General features: G+C 48.5%; 1 protein-coding gene across 1 annotated transcript; it reads left to right on the forward strand.

The window, feature by feature from the left end:
• Positions 1-3192: 3192 nt before the first annotated feature.
• Positions 3193-15170, forward strand: LOC130489762 (apoptosis regulator BAX-like). Its single transcript, XM_056863554.1, has 6 exons — positions 3193-3244; positions 11738-11786; positions 11938-12102; positions 13861-13996; positions 14105-14209; positions 15069-15170. The coding sequence occupies exons 1-6, from the start codon at positions 3193-3195 to the stop codon at positions 15168-15170; spliced, it is 609 nt and encodes a 202-aa protein (XP_056719532.1).
• Positions 15171-19141: the final 3971 nt, after the last annotated feature.

Genomic DNA, 19141 nt, shown 5'->3' on the forward strand with positions numbered 1-19141 from the left:
GTACCGCCTTCCCTCCTATTTCCTCTGTATAAAGAAACCTTGCTGGTTGAGGATTCGCGTTATTGTATCTAACGAAGGGCAATCAAGCCCGGCAAAGTTTATGCTCCAAAAACCGCCCCATCCCTGCGCACATCTGTTCTGGAGTACATCCCACAACGTTCAATGGGGCTTACCCCTAGGAAATCACGCATAGGATTGCAGCCTAACGAAGCAATATTATGTATGACCCTGGTTTAAACCCATGGAAATCAGACTGGAGTAGCTCTGCATAGAAGTGCGCAGTAAATCCTTTAGTCTTTCAGATGCCACAGGCAAGATTCTTCGTTTTTACTGTGGGGTACGTGTGTGTGTCTCTAGTAGGATTGCCAACCTCCAGGTGGGGCCTGGAGATCTCCCGGAGTTACATCTGATCTCCAGATTACTGAGATCACTTGCCCCGGAGAAAATGACTGCTTTGGAGGTCTCCCCCCTTCCAAACCCCATATAGAATCATAGTTGGAAGGGACCACCAGGGTCATCTAGTCCAACCCCCTGCACAATGCAGGAAATTCACAACTACCTTCCACACACACCCCCAGTGCCCAGAAGATGGCCAAGATTCCCTCCCTCGCATGAACTGCCTAAGTTCACAGAATCAGCATTGCTGACAGATGGCCATCTAGCCTCTGCTTGAAAACCTCCAGGGAAGGAAAGCTTACCACCTCCTGAGGAAGCCAGTTCCACTGAGGAATCAATCTGTTGGAATATATATAGGCTCCACCTCCAAAATCTCCAGGTATTTCCCAACCCAGAGCTGGCAACCCCTAGTGTTGCTTTTCAAGCTGAAGGAGGGAGCCCTTTCTCCATCACTGCATCTGCCAATGAACCCTTTTACGATCGCCGGGGAGGATTCAATCTTCTCTGGCCACCAGCGGGGTGGGGGTCATATTCTAGAGTGCAGAGCTGGCTCATAAGGGTGCCCTACACAAACCTATGGACTCTCACCGTGCCCATAAGCGAAGAGTATATCGACCATTTCATGATTTGCTTCACCATCGTGCCCTGAAACAATGTGTTTTCCCACCCCTTCATTTAAAAAAAAAATGTTCAAAGAACATTCATTTTCTGGGTTTTTTAAAATAAAAATAAGAATTTTTAAAAAAGCTTTTTGTATTGAACATCCAGCCTGACATTTAAAAACAAAAAAAATCTTTGAGCGCTCAAAACTCGGCAGCTGTTTAGCGATGCCCGGTTTTGTGGCTTGTTTTTGCTGGCCGCAGTAAAAGGTATTACACAACGTTGGGTTTTGAGGTTGTCTGTGAACCGGCACTGCTACTTGTAGGCATTGTTTACTCCCAAGAAATGATCCGTAGTTGCCAGTAAGCTGCGCTTCAAGGAAGTTTATCAACTTTTACTCCTGGTTTCGTGTATGCGTGTGTTGGCTATAAATACAGTGCAGTCTTCTGTATTGTATTTTTATACCTTTATGATTGTGAGTCATTTTGTGAACGCAGAACGCAAGAAAAAAGTTAAATAAACAATTGCCCATCCCTTCCTGTGTCTGTTGTGGGGAGAGGAAAGGAAGGAGATTTGAAGCCGGTTTGATTCTCCTTAAAAGGTAGAGAAAGTAGGCATATAAAAACCAACTCTTCTTCTAAACTGCGCTACGACCTACCGCACAGGATTGTTGTGAGGATGCAATGAAAGAGGGCTGTGGCTCAGTGGTTGAACAACTGCTTGACATGCAGAAGGTCCCAGGTTCAATCCCCGGCGTCTCTAGTTAAAGGGACTAGGCAAGTAGGTGATGGGAAAGACCCTGGAGAGCCGCTGCCAGTCTCAGTAGACAATACTGACTTGGATGGACCAAGGGTCTGACTCAGTGTAAGGCAGCTTCATGAGTCCATGCATTGAAGAGGGGAGAGAACCGTGCGTGCTTTCCTGAGCTACTTGGAGAAAGAGAGAAGGGATGCAATGTACTAAATGCATAAAAATTCAAGAACCCCTTGATAATCCTCCCAAAATGTTCAGTGACCCCCAACTAAGTTAAAAAGGTAAAGCTCCCGTGTGCAAGCACCGGCCCACGGGGTGACGTCACATCCCAACGTTTCCTAGGCAGACAGTGGCTGTTACCGCACGAGGTATTCCCAGCGATGTATTAAGAGTTTGGAAATGTTATAAAAAATTCTGTTCGCACTTTCTATGTATTCCCAGCGATGTAGGAAGAGTTTGAAACTGTTATAAAAAATCCTGTTCGCGCTTTGTTTGGCCCCTTTAGCTGTGAAGACGTCTTCCAACCATTTATAAGCCGTAGTATCCAAAAACCCCTTTTAAAGCGATGTTTTGTAATAACATTTGCAAACTCTTGATACATCGCTGGGAATACAAAGTGCGGTAACCCTGAGTGGCTGTTACCACGCGAGGTATTCCCAGCGATGTATTAAGAGTTTGCAAATGTTATAAAAAATTCTGTTCGCACTTCGTTTGGCAACCCTTTAGCTGTGAAGACGTCTTCCAGACATTTTTTAGCCGTGGCATCCAAAAACCCTGTTAAAGCGATGTTTTTTTACAACATTTCCAAACTTTTGATACATCGCTGGGAATACCTAGTGCGGTAACGGGGTGGTTTGGCCATTGCCTCCCCCAGTCATCTCCCCTTTACCCCCAGCAAGCTGGGTCTTCATTTGACCGACCTGGGAAGGATGGAAGGCTGAGATCGACCTTGAGCCGGCTGCCTGCAACCGACCTCCGTTGGGATCGAACTCGGGTCGCGAGCAGAGCTCGGGTCTGCAGTACTGCGGCTCACCACTCTGCGCCACGGGGCTCCTCCAGCGACCCCGCTCGAAAGCCGCCGGTTGTTGCGGAGAGGGAGGCGCGCGAGACAGCGCGAGCCCCGCCCCTTGTCACGTGGCCCTCGTTCTTCCCCTCCCCGCCTTCCCCCCCCCGATGTTTGTTTTGTTTGTTTTTTTCTCAACATCCGGTCTGCTCCTCCATTCCCTTTCGCTGGCAGCCTGGTCACGTGGCCCTCGTTCTTCCCCTCCCCGCCTTCCCCCCCCTCCCGATGTTTGTTTTGTTTGTTTTTTCTCAACATCCGGTCTGCTCCTCCATTCCCTTTCGCGGGCGGCCTGGTCACGTGGTTCCGGAAGGCGGGGCCGGAGTTCCTCGCCGGCCTTTGGCGCGGGCGGAGCGGCGGCTGGTTGCGGGGCGAGCGCGGACATGGCGGCGGCGGGCGGAGAGCGCGAGCCGGAGCCCCCGCCCCAAAAAGCGGGTGAGGGGGAAGAGATGGGGGTGTGGGGGGGAAGGCCGCGGCAGCCATGCAGGGAGGAGAGGGCGAAGATGCATTTGGGGGGGGGGCGCGGTTGCTAACGAGGTGGGCGTGTTGTTTGTCGTGGATTTATTAATACCAATTTTGTATATATATATATATATATATATATATATATATATATATATATATATATATATATATATATATGTGTGTGTGTGTGTGTGTATATATATAATTTTTAAATTTATATTTTATATATAAATATATATATAAATTTATATATAAATTTATATGTATATAAATTTTTATTAATTTTTTATAATATAAAATAAAAGAAACAACAATAGAAAAAAATACAAAATGCAAGAGTACATAGTTATTTTAACTATTTTGAATATTTGTTACAGTAAAAATTACAGTAATTTAAAGTACTCTTCATTGTTTCAAAGCAGTGCATCAAAATCTCTGCAGCCGCTAAAGCGCCGCGTCCTCCCTTCCTGAAAGGCCCTGCCCTCGGTCTTTCCATAGAGCGGTTCCTCGGTGGAACGGGCTTCCTCGGGAGGAGGCGAGGTTTTCAAGTAGCGGCTAGATGGCCATCTGTCAGCCATGCTGATTCTGTGACCTCAGGCAGATCATGAGAGGGAGGGCATCTTGGCTATCTTCTGGGCATGGAGTAGGGGTCGCTGGGGGTTGGGGTGGGGAGGTAGTTGTGAATTTCCTGTATTGTGTAGGGGGTTGGACTAGATGACCCTGGCGGTCCCTTCCGATTCTATGAATCTAAAGCACTTTTTATAGGGTGGCCCTCATCGCCAATCATGGCTATTGTATTGTGCTGATTTAAAACCTTGAGGGTTCCGCACGCTGACTCCTGCCGATAATTCCCAAGACAAGGTAGTAGGAATCCGTATCGACACATGAAACGCAACAGAGCAAGCGTCCAGTAGCACCTTAAAGACTAGCAAAAAATTCTGGCAGGGCGTGAGCTTTTGTGAGCCGCAGCTCCCTTCTTCAGATACAGCTAGGATGCGATTCCATCTGCCCTTAAGTAGAGATGAGTGAATTAGACACACAGCTTTTCGTGATTGTCGTTTTGTTGATGCTGAAAATAATGCAAGGGAAAAGGGAAAAACAGCCATGTATTCTGTATGAGGTATTTCTACAGCCTGGCTATACTGATCCGTTCCATTTTGGCATTTGAACACATGAAACTGTCTCATAGTGAATCAAACGTTTGGTCCATCAGAGTCAGTACTGTCTACTCAGACCAGCAGCAGCTCTCCAGGGTCTCAGGCGGTGGCTCTCCAGGGTCTCAGGCAGGGGTCTTTCACATCACCTACCTGCCTAGTCCCTTTAACTGGAAATGCCGGGGATTGAACCTGGGACCTTCCGCATGCCAAGCAGATGCTCTTCCACTGAGCCACATAAATTCACATTTACATCCTTCTTTATCAGAGCTGAACCTGATTGTTTTCCACAGGATGATTGCTTTAGTTGGCCTGGCCTCCTAAATGCTTAACAGTGGTTTCAGGTATTCAGAGTGGTTCCCAGCCCTTGTCTTGGCTACACTCCTGATATTTGCCCTGTAAGATAACGGCTAGTATTGTTATCCCATATTGCTGAAGTTGAGAGAGAGGGAGGCTCGACTAAGGCCACCTAGGTGAGTTTATGCAGAGGCAAGATTCAGAGCCTCCTGATCTGTAACTTACAGTGCATTCCTAAGGAGAGTTACTCCAGTCTTAAGCTGGGCTTAAGACTGGAGTAACTCTCCTTAGGAATGCACTGTTAGTCTCTTAAGCTAACACGTGAGCCAGTGTGCTGTAGAGGTCAAGGTGTTGGACTACGATCTGGGAAACCCAGGTTCATATCTCCACTCTGCCGTGGAAACTTGCTGGGTGACCTTGGGCCAGTCACACACACTCAGCCTCGACCCTGGCAAGTATTTGGATGGGAGACCTCCAAGGAATACCGGGGTTGTGACATGAAGGCAGGCAATGGCAAACCACCTCTGAATGTCTCTTGCCTTGAAAACCCTACAGGGTCACTGTAATTCAGCTGTGACTTGACGGCCAGAAGGATGCTGTGTAAGTCTGTTACGGCAAAAACTGAAGAGAGTTTGGGGGCATCTTGGTGTAGTGGTTAAGACCGGTGGTTTGGAGCAGTGTACTCTGATCTGGAGAACCGGATTGGATTCCCCACTCCTCCACGTGAGCAGCGGGGGCTAATCTGGTGAACTGGATTTGTTCCCCCCACTCCTATACATAAGGCCAGCTGGGTGACCTTGGGCAAGTTACAATTCTATTAAGAGCTCTCTCAGCCCCACCTACCTCACAGGGTGTCTGTTGTGGGAAGGGAAGGTGATTGTAAACCGGTTTGAGTCTCCCTTAAGTGGTAGAGAAAGTCTGCATATAAAAACCAACTCTTCTTCTTTTTCATCATCATCTTAAAGGCCAAGAAATGTATTGTGGCAGAAGTTTTCATAAGCTGGAGCCCACTTCATTAGATGCAGAAAGGATGCACTGGAGAGCTGGTGTGGTATAGTAGCTGAAGTGTCAGATGAGGACGGTGAAGACTCAGGTTTGAATCCCTGCTCGGCCATGGAGCTTGTTAAGGGACTCTGAGCTGATAACTTACAGCTTAACATACCTCACAGAATGATTAGGTAAAGTGGGTAAGCATGCAGCTTGTAGGATGAGCAGGGTCAAAAATCATATAATATGTTGTTTGTGTAGATAATCATATCCTGTTTTTACTCCCCCAGTGGGGACCCAAAGTAGCCTACATCATTTTCCCTGCCTCCATTTTATCCTTACAACTAGGGTTGCTAACCTCCAGATACTAGCTGGCGGTCTCCTGCTATTACGACTGATCTCCAGCTGACAGAGATCAGTTCACCTGGAGAAAACAGCCGCCTTGGCAATTGGACTCTATGGCATTGAAGTCTTTCCCCTCCCCAAACCCCGCCGTCAGGCTCTGCCCCAAAAACCTCCCGCTTATGGCAAAGAGGGAGCTGGCAACCCTACTTACAACAACAACTCTGTGTAGTAGGATAGGCTTGGAGAGGGACCCAATGAGCTTCCATAGCAGAGTGGAGATTTGAATCTTGAGTCCCTTGGATTGACACTCTAACCACTACACAGTATGGCTCTATGTAGATGATAGAGAAAACATTGTAAACAGTAGACTGTCATACACTTGACAAAGTGCTTGTTTGTGTACAAAAGCTTTAAGCCAGCCTTGTCCAAACTGCAGCCCAACACAAAATCGTAAACTTACTTAAAACGTGCTGAATCAGCTATCGTGAGTGTATTTTATGTACAGCCCAAGATAGTGTATTGTATGTGCGGCCCAAGACAATTCTTCTTCCAATGTGCCCCAGGGAAGACAAAAGATTGGACACCCTTCTTTAAGCCTTTACAGTTCCACAAGACATCTTATTCCTATGCGGCTCTGATTTATTCTGCCCTCCTCTTTAATTAATGATACAGTTTAATTGTTGTTGACTATACTTCCGTAAATGAATGATTGAAACTTAATACAAAAGGGGTTTTTTTCCCCAACAAAAAGAAAAGCTGCAGAGTGCTGTGAAATTCATGGCGACAGTGTGTAGCCAGATGTCCTGTGAGTAGGGTGGCCAACTGACCTTGCCACGATATAATAAAATGCATTGGTCTTTAGGATGCCAAAAGACTCTTGTAATTTGGCCACCTCTGTGGAGTCTCAGCTGTTCTGGTGCCTCTGAAGCAGTTCTTAACGGGTGAAACTTTTCATATCTCGGCGGAGAGGCATTTCTCAAAAGTATGGTTGATAACAGAAATGACAGCCAGTGTGGTGTAGTGGTTAAGAGCGGTGGAGTCTGATCTGGAGAACCGGGTTTGATTCCCCACTCCTCCACATGAGCGGTGGAGGCTAATCTGGTGATCTGGATTTGTCTCCCCACTCCTACACATGTAGCCAGCTGGGCGACCTTGGGCTAGTCACAGCTCTCTCAACCCCACCCACCTCACAGGGTTCCTGTTGTGGGGAGGGGAAGGGAAGGTGATTGTAAGCCGGTTTTGAGTCTCCCTTAAGTGGTAGAGAAAGTTGGCATATAAAAACTAACTCTTCTTCCTCTTCTTGAAAAGTTGGCAACACTACTGTCCTAGAGAAAAGATACAGCAAAATTAGGACAATAAATAAATAGTATTAGTTAAAATGGAGCAACATGTAACAGAACTGGGGGGGCAGATCCCCACCCTGTGGATTTTGTGCTCTAAATTTAGATCAGGGCGGGGAAGGAATAGGTAACATGAACGTGTGCTGACGTAGTTACCCAAACTTGGGCTGTGTGCTATGAGCTTAAACCTCGGGTGGGGCTGGAATGAGGTTAACGTTTTAAAAATGTATTTACTTCATTTGTTTTGCCTTTCTTTGCTGTGGGGACCCAAAGCAGTTTACATCATTCTCCTCTCCTCCGTTTCAGTTACGTATGGGGTGAGTTTGGGTGAGTGTGTGTGACTGGCCCAAGGTCACCCAGCAGTTCTCTAGCACAAAGGAGGTATTCCTTTCATCATAGAATCATAGAGTTGGAAGGGATCACCAGGGTCATCTAGTCCAACCCCCTGCACAATTCAGGAAATTCATAACTACCTTCCCCCCACACACACACCCCCAGTGACCCCTACTCCATGCTCAGAAGATGGCCAGGATGCCCTCCCTCAGTTGGTGTCTTTCGTCCCGCAGGGCTGGCAGTATTGTGGGCAGATGGATGGGGCTACCTTTGGGCAAGGAGATGGCCTCATTGAGATATAGTTCTTTCAAACTCAGTTTTGATTCATAGGTGTGGCATAGTGGTTCGAGCAGGGGTGTCAAACATACAGCCCACAGGCTGGATCTGGCCCCTTGAGAGCTCTTATCTGGCCCACAAGCCAGCCAAGGCAGCCACCCATCCCTATTCTCAATCAGGGCTGGTGAGAGAAGGCCCAACCAAGTGACATTTATGTCCTATCTGGCCCTTGTAACAAATGAGTTTGACACCCCGGATGTAAACGAAGGGGTGGAGGAGACTCCGACATGTCTGCAGCTTGCATTAAGTCGAACACAGACATATGTCGCTCGAGGGCCAAGTGGATTTCAGACCTCTCGTTTTTTGGAGGGGGGCACAAACTTCCAAACAGAATTGAGCCCTGAAGAAACCGGTTCTTCTAATTTTGCAGAGTGCTGGTTGGCTGACCCTGGTGGGAATCGAAAAGGCAACCACCTCTCACGCTCAGCTAGACAATGTGCAGATTGGCTGTTTTGATTCATAGGTGTGGCGTAGTGGTTCGAGCAGGGGTGTCAAACATGTGGCCTGTAGGCCGGATCCGGCCCCTTGAGAGCTCTGATCCGGTCTGCAAGCCAGCCTAAGCAGCCACACACACCCAGTCCTGATCTGGGCTGGCAAGGCATGGCCCAGCCCAACCAAGTAACGTTTATGTCATATCCGGCCCTCACAACAAATGAGTTTGACACTCCTGAGTTAGTGTCGGCGTGTGGATTTGAATCCCTGCTCTACCGTGGAAGCTTGCCAGGTGACCTTCGGCCCATCACACTTTGGTCATTTATGCACGGTCGCTTTAACCTCCTGTATTCCCCGTTTCAGGCAGGATCAAAGTAACCCGGGTTGGGGGAAACTGTATGCATTGGCTGGAATGATCAGGGGTGAAACTGTGTGCTAATGGAGGCATGAATACAGAAAAGCAGTCTCCCAACATCAAATCAAGTCCCACCCCTTTAAATGCCGCTCTGTAATTGGCCGACTTCGCAGTACTCACCCTGAGAGAAGACTTCCTCCCCCAGACCCAACTGCCACATAAAAAAGCATTTTAAGAACAAAAAAACAAAAAGCGGAGCAATCTGAAAGAAGGGGGGGGGAGAAATCCAAGCCTCGTTTTAAAAAAGCCCTTTTTTGGCTCAGAAAGAGCTCCGAGGTAGCAGGAAGCACTTGAATCCCCGCCTCTTTACACACTGCTTCGTGATTGGCTGTGAGAGAAGCCAATCTTCTGTGCTTCCCCTGTTTGGCTGCCTTGAAGAAGGGTTTGGAAAAGGGTGGGGCGAAGCTCTACCGGAGAAAGATGTATGCTCGCGCTGTGGCTCTGGAACGAGCCAGAAAGAACGGCTTGAGTCGGTCCAGAAGAGGAATGGGAAGAGCCGGGTTCGTTTTGCGTTGAAGCAGCGCTGAGCTTCCAAGGAATGAGGTAACGTGCATTCCCAAAAATTTGATCCTGGCTGAAACAGGGAATAAAGGAGGGTCAAGCGACCATGCATAAAACACCTTTCTCAGCCTAACCTACCTCACAGGGTTGTAGATGTAAAGATAAAGCAGAACAAGGGGAGAACAAAGGGGTTCCCGTTGGAGAGAAAAGTGGGGTATAAATTTAAAAATATAAACACTGGAGGAAGAGCGATAGGAAAGGGATCCTGCATAGGTGGGGGAACTGTGAGGGAGGGCATAAACACGGAAGAAGGGAGAACGGGAAGCTCTGATCTCAGCTTCGTAGCCAGTTCAATCATGTAGATGGCACGCTGCTCCGGAGAGGTGGCTCTGTCTCTTGTCCTTGACCGCTGACTCAGCCCTGGTCTAGACATTACACTTGGATTACGGAGCCAGTTCAGAGCCGTAGTCCCCCGAGGTCTCCTCTGCGAGCTATCTGAAAGCAGCGCAGAGAGCCGCCAGGCACCCGACAGTGTGGAGGAGGACGCTACAGGGACGCCATTCTGGATTGGGACTGGGGAGACCTGGGTTCAGATCCCTGCTCAGGCTGTGGAGCGCCGTAGGGGGGAGCCTGGGCCAGTCATACATACGTAGGCGCTCTGTTCTGACAAATAGCGGGCAGTTGGTTCTTTCTCGAGGATCCAGAGGCGGACCTCGCCAGTGAGTTTCAAGCAAGCCAAGCTTTATTTTAGCAGGCTGTGGCTCAGTTTGTAGAGCCTCTGCGTGGCATGCAGAAGGGGCCAGGTTCAATCCCCGGCATCTCCAGTTAAAGGGACTAGGCAAGTAGGTGATGTGAAAGACCTCTTCCTGAGAGCCGCTGCCAATCTGAGTAGACAGTACTGACTTTGATGGACTGAGGGTCTGATTCAGTATAAGGCAGCTTCATGTGTTCATACAGTATAGCCCCCCACCGTTAGGAAACACAACATACTTACCAGGCAGTTCCCCCCCCCCTGCTATTAGGGATCTGGTGGACCAGCGAGGGAGGGGTCCCTGAGCCATAGCCCTTCTTCTACCCTCTCTTCCCCTTTTTCCTGGCTTTTTAAAATCTAATTCATTACCCCTGTTCCAGATCTGTTTACCAAGCACAGATCAGCCACACCTGGGGTGCTTCCAGCATTTTAACCCTTGGGCTTAAAGGCATATCAACCCACCCTGATTTTTGTCATGGGACGAGGAACGAGATAACAATGCTCTTCCGCAGCACCACTACACACTCTGCCTGTCTCTCTTTCTCTTGCCATCTAACCCGTCTTAGAGGGTGGTTATGAAGCTAAAAAGCGGAGGGGGGGAATAAACCCACCCGTACACATCACCTTGAGTCATAGAGTTGGAAGGGACCACGAGGGTCATCTAGTCCAACCCCCTGCACAATGCAAGAAATTCACAACTACCGTACCTCCCCTCCCCACACCCCCAGTGACTCCATACCCAGAAGATGGCCAAGATACCCTCCCTCTCGTGATCTGCCTAAGGTCATAGAATCAGCTTTGCTGATTGAGTTCCGAGGAGGGGTGGGAGACAAATAGGAGGAGGAATGATCAATGGTGAGCAATAATGTACAAGCCACCCCGTGCTGGGCGTTCCTTGTCTGGTAATCAGCAGCCCGTTTTTGCCCCATGAGTCACCCATTTGGGGAGGTGCCTGTAAATTGTACAAGCGCTTGACATATAATTAGTCATAACAGAATCATATTGGCGGGAAAAAGGGAGATGGCTTGGGAGAATGGAAAGTGAAATTGGGGGCTGACTTGGCGGGGAGGGGTGGAAGGGCTTCTTGTCCTCTTAACCTGAGTTACACCAGCGCTGTGTAGTGGTTAAGAGCTGTGGTTCGGAGTGGTGGAGTCTGATCTGCAGAACCGAGTTTGATTCCCCACCCTTCCACATGAGTGGTGGAGGCTAATCTGGTGAACTGGATTTGTTTCCCCGCTCCTACGCATGAAGCCAGCTGGGTGACCTTGGGCTAGTCACAGCTCTCTCGGCCTCACCTACATCAAAGGGTGTCTGTTGTGGGGAGGGGAAGGTGCTTGTAAGCCGGTTTGATTCTTCCTTATGTGGTAGAGGAAGTCGGCATATAAAAACCAATTGTTCTCCTCCCCCCCCCCCTTACGTTGTTTCTGGCTGCGTCTCACGGAAAAAGCAGACCCAGAGGGTGGGGAGGTGAGAAAGGCTTCAAGGCTTTTCTGGGAGGCTGGTGCATTTTCCATGCTAGAGCAACAGGGGATCCTCCTTGCTTATTTTCTCATACGATGCTCTCCCTTCCAGGCACCTCTTCTGACCAGATCCTTAAAACCGGAACTCTTCTTCTCAAGGGGTGAGTGCCCTAGAGGGGCTATATTTGGAGAACAAAGGAAGCGGGGGGCGTGTTTAGGCTATGAGGCAGTGGCACAGGGAGGGAGCTTCCATGGGAGTCAGGTTCGTGCTGGAGGACTTCCTCCCCACACCCATTCTCGTTCCTACTACAGCTTCATCAGGGACCGAGCCCAGCGCTGTGGAGATTCCGGTTATGACAATGTGATCGCGGAACTCGGAGGGTCGGAGACCCAGCCTTGCGACCCCAGCACCAAGCAGTTGAGTGAGTGCCTACGCCGAATCGGGGACGAGCTCGACGGAAATATGGAGCTGCAGAGGTGGGTTTGGACCTCTGTGCCGCACAAGTCTGAATCTACTGCCAGCTTCTCATAGGGCTCAGCCATTGAAAACCCAAGCGGCTCCCAATCCTGTTCTGCCTCTCTGCTCCCCTTCCCATCTTAAGAACATAAGAAAAGCCATACTGGTTCAGACCAAGGCCCATCAAGTCCAGCAGTCTGTTTACATAGTGGCCACTCAGATGCCTCTGGGAAGCCCACAAACAAGACAGCTGCAGCAGCTTTATCCTACCTGTGTTCCACAGCACCTAGTATAACGGGCATGCTTCTCTGATCCTGGGGAGAATAGGTATGCTTCATGACTAGTAGCCATTTTTACTAGTAGCCATGGATAGCCCTCTCCTCCATGAACATGTCCACTCCCCTTTTAAAGCCTTCCAAGTTGGCATCTTGGGGCAGGGAGTTCCACAATTTAACTATGAGTTGTGTGAAAAAAATACTTCCTTCTATCTGTTTTGAATCTCACCCTCCAGCTTCAACAGATGACCCCGCATTCTAGTATTATGAGAGAGGGAGAAAAGCTTCTCCCTGTCCACTCTCTCCATACCATGCATAAATTTATAGGCCTCTATCATGTCTCCCCTTAGCTGCCTTCTTTCCAAGCTAAACAGCCCTAAGTGTTTTAACCGCTCCTCACAGGGCAGTTGCTTGTCCCCTAATCATTTTGGTTGTTTTTTTCTGCACCTTCTCAAGCTCTGTAATATCCTTTTTTAGGTGTGACCAGAACTGTACACAGTATTCCAAGTATGGTCTCACCATAGACTGTTCAAGGGCATAGTCCCAATCTATATTGGTCATTGTAGAGTTTGGTCAAATGTTGGCCAACAGCTGATATGTAAAGAGAGAGATCCGGCCATCTCACATCATGTTTGTTGGGCTGGATCATCATCTTACACGGCATCTTACTCAGAAGGCTGAAGAATGAAGAGCTTTATCGGGTACCCGCTCCTTCCTGCAAGGCATCAGTCAGTTCTATAGCAGGAGAAACCAGAGTCTGGGTATCTGCTCCAATAAGCTTTGGAGTCACTTCTGGATGGCAGTCTATAAATGATTTCTTGGCAGGAGTTTCCCCCTAGATCACCTGATCCAGGGATGGTTTAATTTGCTTATTCCTCTGTACTATGCCACTCGGCTTACTTGCTCAAGCTTTATTTGGTACATTGGCCAACGTGGTGTAGTGGTTAAGAGCGGTGGACTCTAATCTGGAGAACCGGGTTTGATTCCCCACTCCTCCACATGCAGCCTGCTGGGTGACCTTGGGCTAGTCACAATTCTATCCGAATTCTGTGCTGTGTGTCTGTTGTGGGGAGGGGAAGGGAAGGGAAGGCAATTGTAAGCTGGCTTGAGGCTCTTAAAAGGTAAAGAAAATCAGGGTATAAAAACCAACTCTTCTCTCTGCGTCTGGCTTTCATGGATTAATGCCAGGGTGGGTTTTGCTTAATAAGCTCTGGGCAGTCTTGCAGTAGAAGGATGCTTAATGGGCTGACCCTTTGGTCTCCATCAGGCCTGTGAATCTGTGTGCCTTTGTTCAGCTTCTCCGGCCAACTCTTGCTAAAGACATTAAATGGCGTTTGTTTTCCAGAAACAGAAGCTTGGCCAACTCCTTCCTGTTAATCGCCCTCTTTCGGTCTGCACTTCTGGCATTGAGGTTTCCGTCTTCAAAAACTGTGATGTTACCGCTAGGTTCTCTGTGGGTGGGCACATGTCTAACCTGGGCTGCTCTGGTACTGCCCCCTGCAGGATGATAGATCAAGTGCAGGCGTATCCTCCGAAGGACGTCTTCTTACGGGTGGCTGCGGAAATGTTCGCGGACGGGACCTTCAACTGGGGCCGCGTGGTGGCGTTGTTCTACTTCGCATGCAAGCTGGTCCTGAAGGTCAGTATGGTGCCGCTGTTGCGCCGCCAGTCCCATGCCTCTTTGGTTGTGCCTGCTGCTAATAACCGGCTCTTTTCCCCCATGTTCCCTTTGGCACCCCACGGACAGGCAATTTGCACTAAAGTCCCTGACCTCATCAGGACCATAATCAACTGGACAATGGAATATATCCAAGAACATGTCATGGTCTGGATCCAAGCCCAGGGAGGATGGGTGAGTATGTGTGGACTCTCCAGAGACTCTAGAATTTGGTTAGTTAGCATTTAGAAGAAGAAGAGTTGGTTTTTATATGCCGACTTTGTCTACCACTTAAGGGAGACTCAAACCAGCTTACAGTCACCTTCCCTCCCTTCTTCCCACAACAGACACCCTGTGAGGTAGGTGGGGCTGAGAGAGCTCTAACAGAGCTATAGCTTGCCCAGGGTCACCCAGCTGGCTTTGTATGTAGGAGTGGGTAAACCAACCTTGTTCTCCAGATTAGTCTGATACTCTTAATCACTACATCATGCTGGCTCTCAGAAGCATTCAGATGTGAATGCAACAGGCATCTCTGCCACTTGATGTCTGGGTTTGCAGCCTGCCGTTTCCTGACCTTTTCTGAAAGAGACCATTTTCTGAATGATAAAATGTCATAGTCAGATCCCAGTAGATGAAGGGTCCTGGGTAATATGGTTGCAGATGTCATGGCTAACAAAAGCTGATCCTGAATTAAATGTTCTGTTCCTTTATCTAGAAGGGGGGGTTCTCTCCCTCTCTCCCCATTGGGTGCCTAAACCGGCTTTTGTAATTTTCCCTGCCTCTTCACAACAACCCTGTGAGGTTAGCTAGGTTGAGAGAGCAACTGGCTTAAGATCTCCCAGTAAGTTTCCATGGCAGGTTGGATTTGAACCTGGGTTTCAGATCTCACTCCGGCACTCTAACCGCTACACCGCATTGGCGCTCTGTGATGATTTAGAAAGATCCTCTGGGGAAGCGTTTAACAAACAAGCCTGCCGCAGTTACATAATGTTCAAGCTTTACCATTTCTGCAACTTGAATTCTTCTTCTCTCTCCCCCCCCCCTTGTTTTCCAGGAAGGCCTCCTATCCTACTTTGGCACCCCCACTTGGCAAACCATCGCCGTATTTGCTGCCGGGGTTCTGACTGCGTCACTGACCTTTTGGAAAATGTCTTAATCATCAGTAACCCCCAGTAGGGAGGGAGGGGCACACTTTTTCATTGTGGGAACAGAGAGGGCGGGTACCCTCAATTTCCTAATCAAGAGGAAAAAATGGGCTGTGATTTCCCCCCCCCCCCCTTTATGGGCTGATGAGCTTTTTTATATACTCTTTATCTCTGTGCCTTTTTTAAAAAGCGCACACCTTTTTCAAGGGACGTGTACTTCCTGGTATTGCTTTTGCCTGTCTGTGCCTCCTGGAGGTTTGCGATCATTGGCTGCGGAGGTTGCTAATTGCAGCTTTTGAAGGATGTAGGGAAGGGGAGGATTAAATGAAGGATTGTGGGTAGCTTTTGGTCGGTGAACGAGCCACGCTGCTGAATCCGTGTGTGGTTTCCTGGAGCAGGACAACAGGATATTCTGTCTTGACTACTTCGAACGAGACGAATTCCAGTGGATTTGCGCAAGCCAGCCTTGTCGATCTCCCTCTTTCGGGATGGCAAATCTCAGAAGCTGACACTCCTCTGGATAGACGAATTCAAAGCACATCAGTCGAAATACCAAATTCTGCCCCTTCAGAACTTGAAATTTGGACCTTGGGTGTTAAACTACCAACGCAGAGTTACCTAGACACGGTTCTAGAGAGGAATTTAGGCAAAGACCGTGTAGCTGCTGATGTAAAACGGGGGATTTTGAAGTCATGCCTCACAGTAGAGGGTCCTTCTGCTTTTCTAAAGAGATGCTTGGTGGTGGTGGTCAGAGAGAGGCATTTGTCGCTGGATCTGTGGGAAGACAAAACAGGAGAGCTGTGCCGTGCAAAGCAGTTGCTCTCCGGGTGGAATGCAAGAGATTGTGTCTGCTTGGCAAGAGGGCACAGTTTGAGAGACCGTCCGGCTGCAAGAGAGTTTCATCTGCCTAGCTCCGCCCCAATGGAAAAGATACTTCCAACTGCTTGAGAATGGTGGCGGCTTAGGGAGGAATCTGCCAGGAAGGAGGGCCTAGCAGGCTCCTATCCATTCTGCAAAGGTTCCTCATTCCACTGCTGGCCTCCTCCAGTCCTCCACTGGATTAAGTGCCCCCTAGCTGTGGCTTTCAGATCAGCAAGCAAAAAGGAAAAATGGCACCAAACATTTCTTTCGATCTGTCTTTCACATACCCGCGCCCCAGTACGGAATATCCCATTGTGGCTGTGGCGGGGAAAGTTGGAGTATTTGGTATTCTCTTGTGTGGCTTCTCTTCTTGCTCTTTCTTCTCTTCCCCCCCCCCCCAGTTGTGTGCAGTGTCAAGATACCGTTTCTGCACATCTGGCTGGGTGCAGCTCTCAACACCTGGAAGGATGCCATCTCCCACTCTGTTGCCATGCAGATACTAATTTCTGTACAGATTTGGACTATGTGGGATTAACTTCCACAGCAACCGGTGCTTCAAAACTATTTTTTACTGTAAGGAAGCGGGGCTTGTAAGTTTTTTTTGGGGGGAATTAACTGATCTATATGTTTTGGGCGGTTCAGAGCAAAGGGAGGCCGGCGGGAGGATGGAGCACATAAAATGTTAGAAGACCTTTGGTAGTGGAGTTGGCTTGTGAAATTTCTCTCCAGCAGACCTAGAGAATTAACTGTGTTGAGAGTCCATCGAATGAACTGGGATAGCTCATTTAGCCAATCAGCAAAACCATCTTCCTGTAACCGTCCATGAATTATTATTTTTTTCCTCTGGAAGGGGGAAAGATGGGCACAAGTAAAGTCACTACAGCCGGGCAGAAGTATGTGATGGCAGAGAGGTGAGGTGGCCGGCAGAATGGACTGCACCGTTTCGGACCGCTGGTGGTGGATTCCAACTTCGAATGTTCCTTCTTCTTTAAAACAAAAAGGAAAATGAAAAGCTGTGTGAACAGAAAAGCAGCGCAGTAGAAAGGCGGGTTTTACCCGCTGTCTTTCTTTGCTGTGGTGATATTCTCTTTGCGGCAGTTTTTCTTTTTTTAAACGAAGGGTCGTCTTTTTGGAGCAGTCCCTTCGGTCGTTTCATTCGTCTCTTGTTCTCCCACGTGTGTGAACCGGACCTCTAAACGCTGTTGCTGGGATTTGGGTAGTTACCAAAAAAGCAAAACAAGCACTGATGGCTAACTGGTAAGTATATTATTCACAAAATGGATGAAACAATAAGGCAGTAATATATGCAATTACAAACATGAAACTTGTAAGTCCCAAAATGAAACGTCCAGGATTTTTAGGACCATAGCCCAAACGGAGCGCTAACCATTTGTAGTGCAATCCTATGCTCCGGGTACGCTGATGTTTACCCGAGCTGTGCGTTCCTGAACGAAGATGCCCAATCTCACTGTAACGTGACATAAGGGCTGGATCACGGAACTGTGATCAAAGCTGTTAATCCCGGAGATGGGAACCCGGTACAAATCCCATTTCGCCGATGCTTTATCGGGAGTTTTCAGTTGCAATAGATGCATGTCTATCATATTACAGAGTGAAACTTCACAATGATTAAAGTGGAGGGCTAGTAGCCAATCTTTTGCTTTTTTGGTAACTGCTACTTTATCACGAGGGATTTGAGTAGTGGCAACCATGGGCACATGGTGTTGGTTGCAAGTTGAGATGGTTTGGCCAGCCCTGAAGCATGCGGTTTAGTAATTCTAGGGCTGGCAACGTTCGTCTTCCCCATAACGCCTGTTGCTCTTTTTTTTGGATAGGCAGAGTTACTCTCTAAGTCAATAGTGGATGGTTCTTGGAAATCAGTTGCGGGGGGGTCAGGAATTTTTTGCTGCAACAGTTCCTGGTGGGGAGGGGATAAGCGATAGGCAGGAAAAGAGGACGTCTATAACAGAACAACAGAAATTGCCCCTACCTAGATCATTGTCTTCCTTTCCCTGTTCTTGGGGACTTAGCGCATGCATCCTTCCCTGCTGGACTTTGTACAGGTGCAAACCACCATCTCCTATGGCGATTTTTAAAAAATCCGATCAGGGCAGGGTCCAGCATTTGAAAACCCCTTCCACTTCTCTGTGGCTTCTCTGTGCACCACTGTTCATCAAAGGCAGACAAATGCAGCCAGCTGTTGTGAATGTACCGGTGGGGTTTGAGGCCAGGCGGGAGCAAAGCTCTGGGGGCAGAAGATCCAGTGAGCAGAGCAGGCTGGGGGAGAATCAATTATACTTGAATAATTATATTGGGGAGGGTTTTGTGTTACCTCAGGGGATGGGGGGGTAGAGTGTGATGCCATTAGAGGGTGGGGGTTCGGAGGAACGGGAGATTCCCAAATTTTGAACGGAGGGGTGGGAAACTGGGCAGGCCATGCTGACACTATGGAATTTGAGGGTGGAGGTTGGGGCTTCTGATGTCATTGTTTGGAAGTGTTTTTTTTTTTAATGCTATGGGTTTTCATGATGTAATAATTTGGGGGGTTACAAATTCAAGAGTTCAGGTTTAAGAATTTATGAACTGGGTGGGGGAAGGGGGTGTTGACGTTCTGGGTTTTCAGCGGGTTGACATTTGTTCTAGGCTTGAGGATGTGTTGACAGAGTTATACGTAATCCCAAGCTTGGGGTGGGGAGAATTCTCGGATCGCTGACATCCTTGTGGCGGGCTTGGGAAGTCCGACAGGTGTGATAATGCTTATTGTGTGTCTCTGATTGCTATTATGCCACGGTCTGTACAGGAATCTCCTGCTCCCCGTTGGATAGTCCATACACAATGCTGTTCTTTGTCTTTCTGCTTTGCCATTTTGCATCACGCTTCTCTCATTTTTGACAAGGGACCCTTCCCTCTCCCAGTACCTTCAGCCAATCCCCTATGTCTTCTATCATCCAAAGAATGTTACCATTAGTCACATCTATTTGGACAAGTGCCAAAAAAGGGGTTTCGGCAGACCAGTTGTGGGGCAGATTGTCTCTGGGTGGCCGGAGCGACAGGCAGATTGCACAGAACGGAACGTGCAAGCATCCGTGCCTCAAGGGTCTCCTGCGGTGTGCGAAGGACC

This window comes from Euleptes europaea, chromosome 18 (genome assembly GCF_029931775.1).
Source record: "Euleptes europaea isolate rEulEur1 chromosome 18, rEulEur1.hap1, whole genome shotgun sequence".
Taxonomy (NCBI): Eukaryota; Metazoa; Chordata; class Lepidosauria; order Squamata; family Sphaerodactylidae; genus Euleptes; species Euleptes europaea.

Excerpts from the sequence above, each read along its gene's own strand:
- LOC130489762 (XM_056863554.1), top strand. The coding sequence starts at position 3,193 with ATGGCGGCGGCGGGCGGAGAGCGCGAGCCGGAGCCCCCGCCCCAAAAA. Across the intron at positions 3,245-11,737 it reads GCCCCCGCCCCAAAAAGCGG|GCACCTCTTCTGACCAGATC; the intron begins GTGAGGGGGAAG and ends TCTCCCTTCCAG. Across the intron at positions 12,103-13,860 it reads GGAAATATGGAGCTGCAGAG|GATGATAGATCAAGTGCAGG; the intron begins GTGGGTTTGGAC and ends TGCCCCCTGCAG.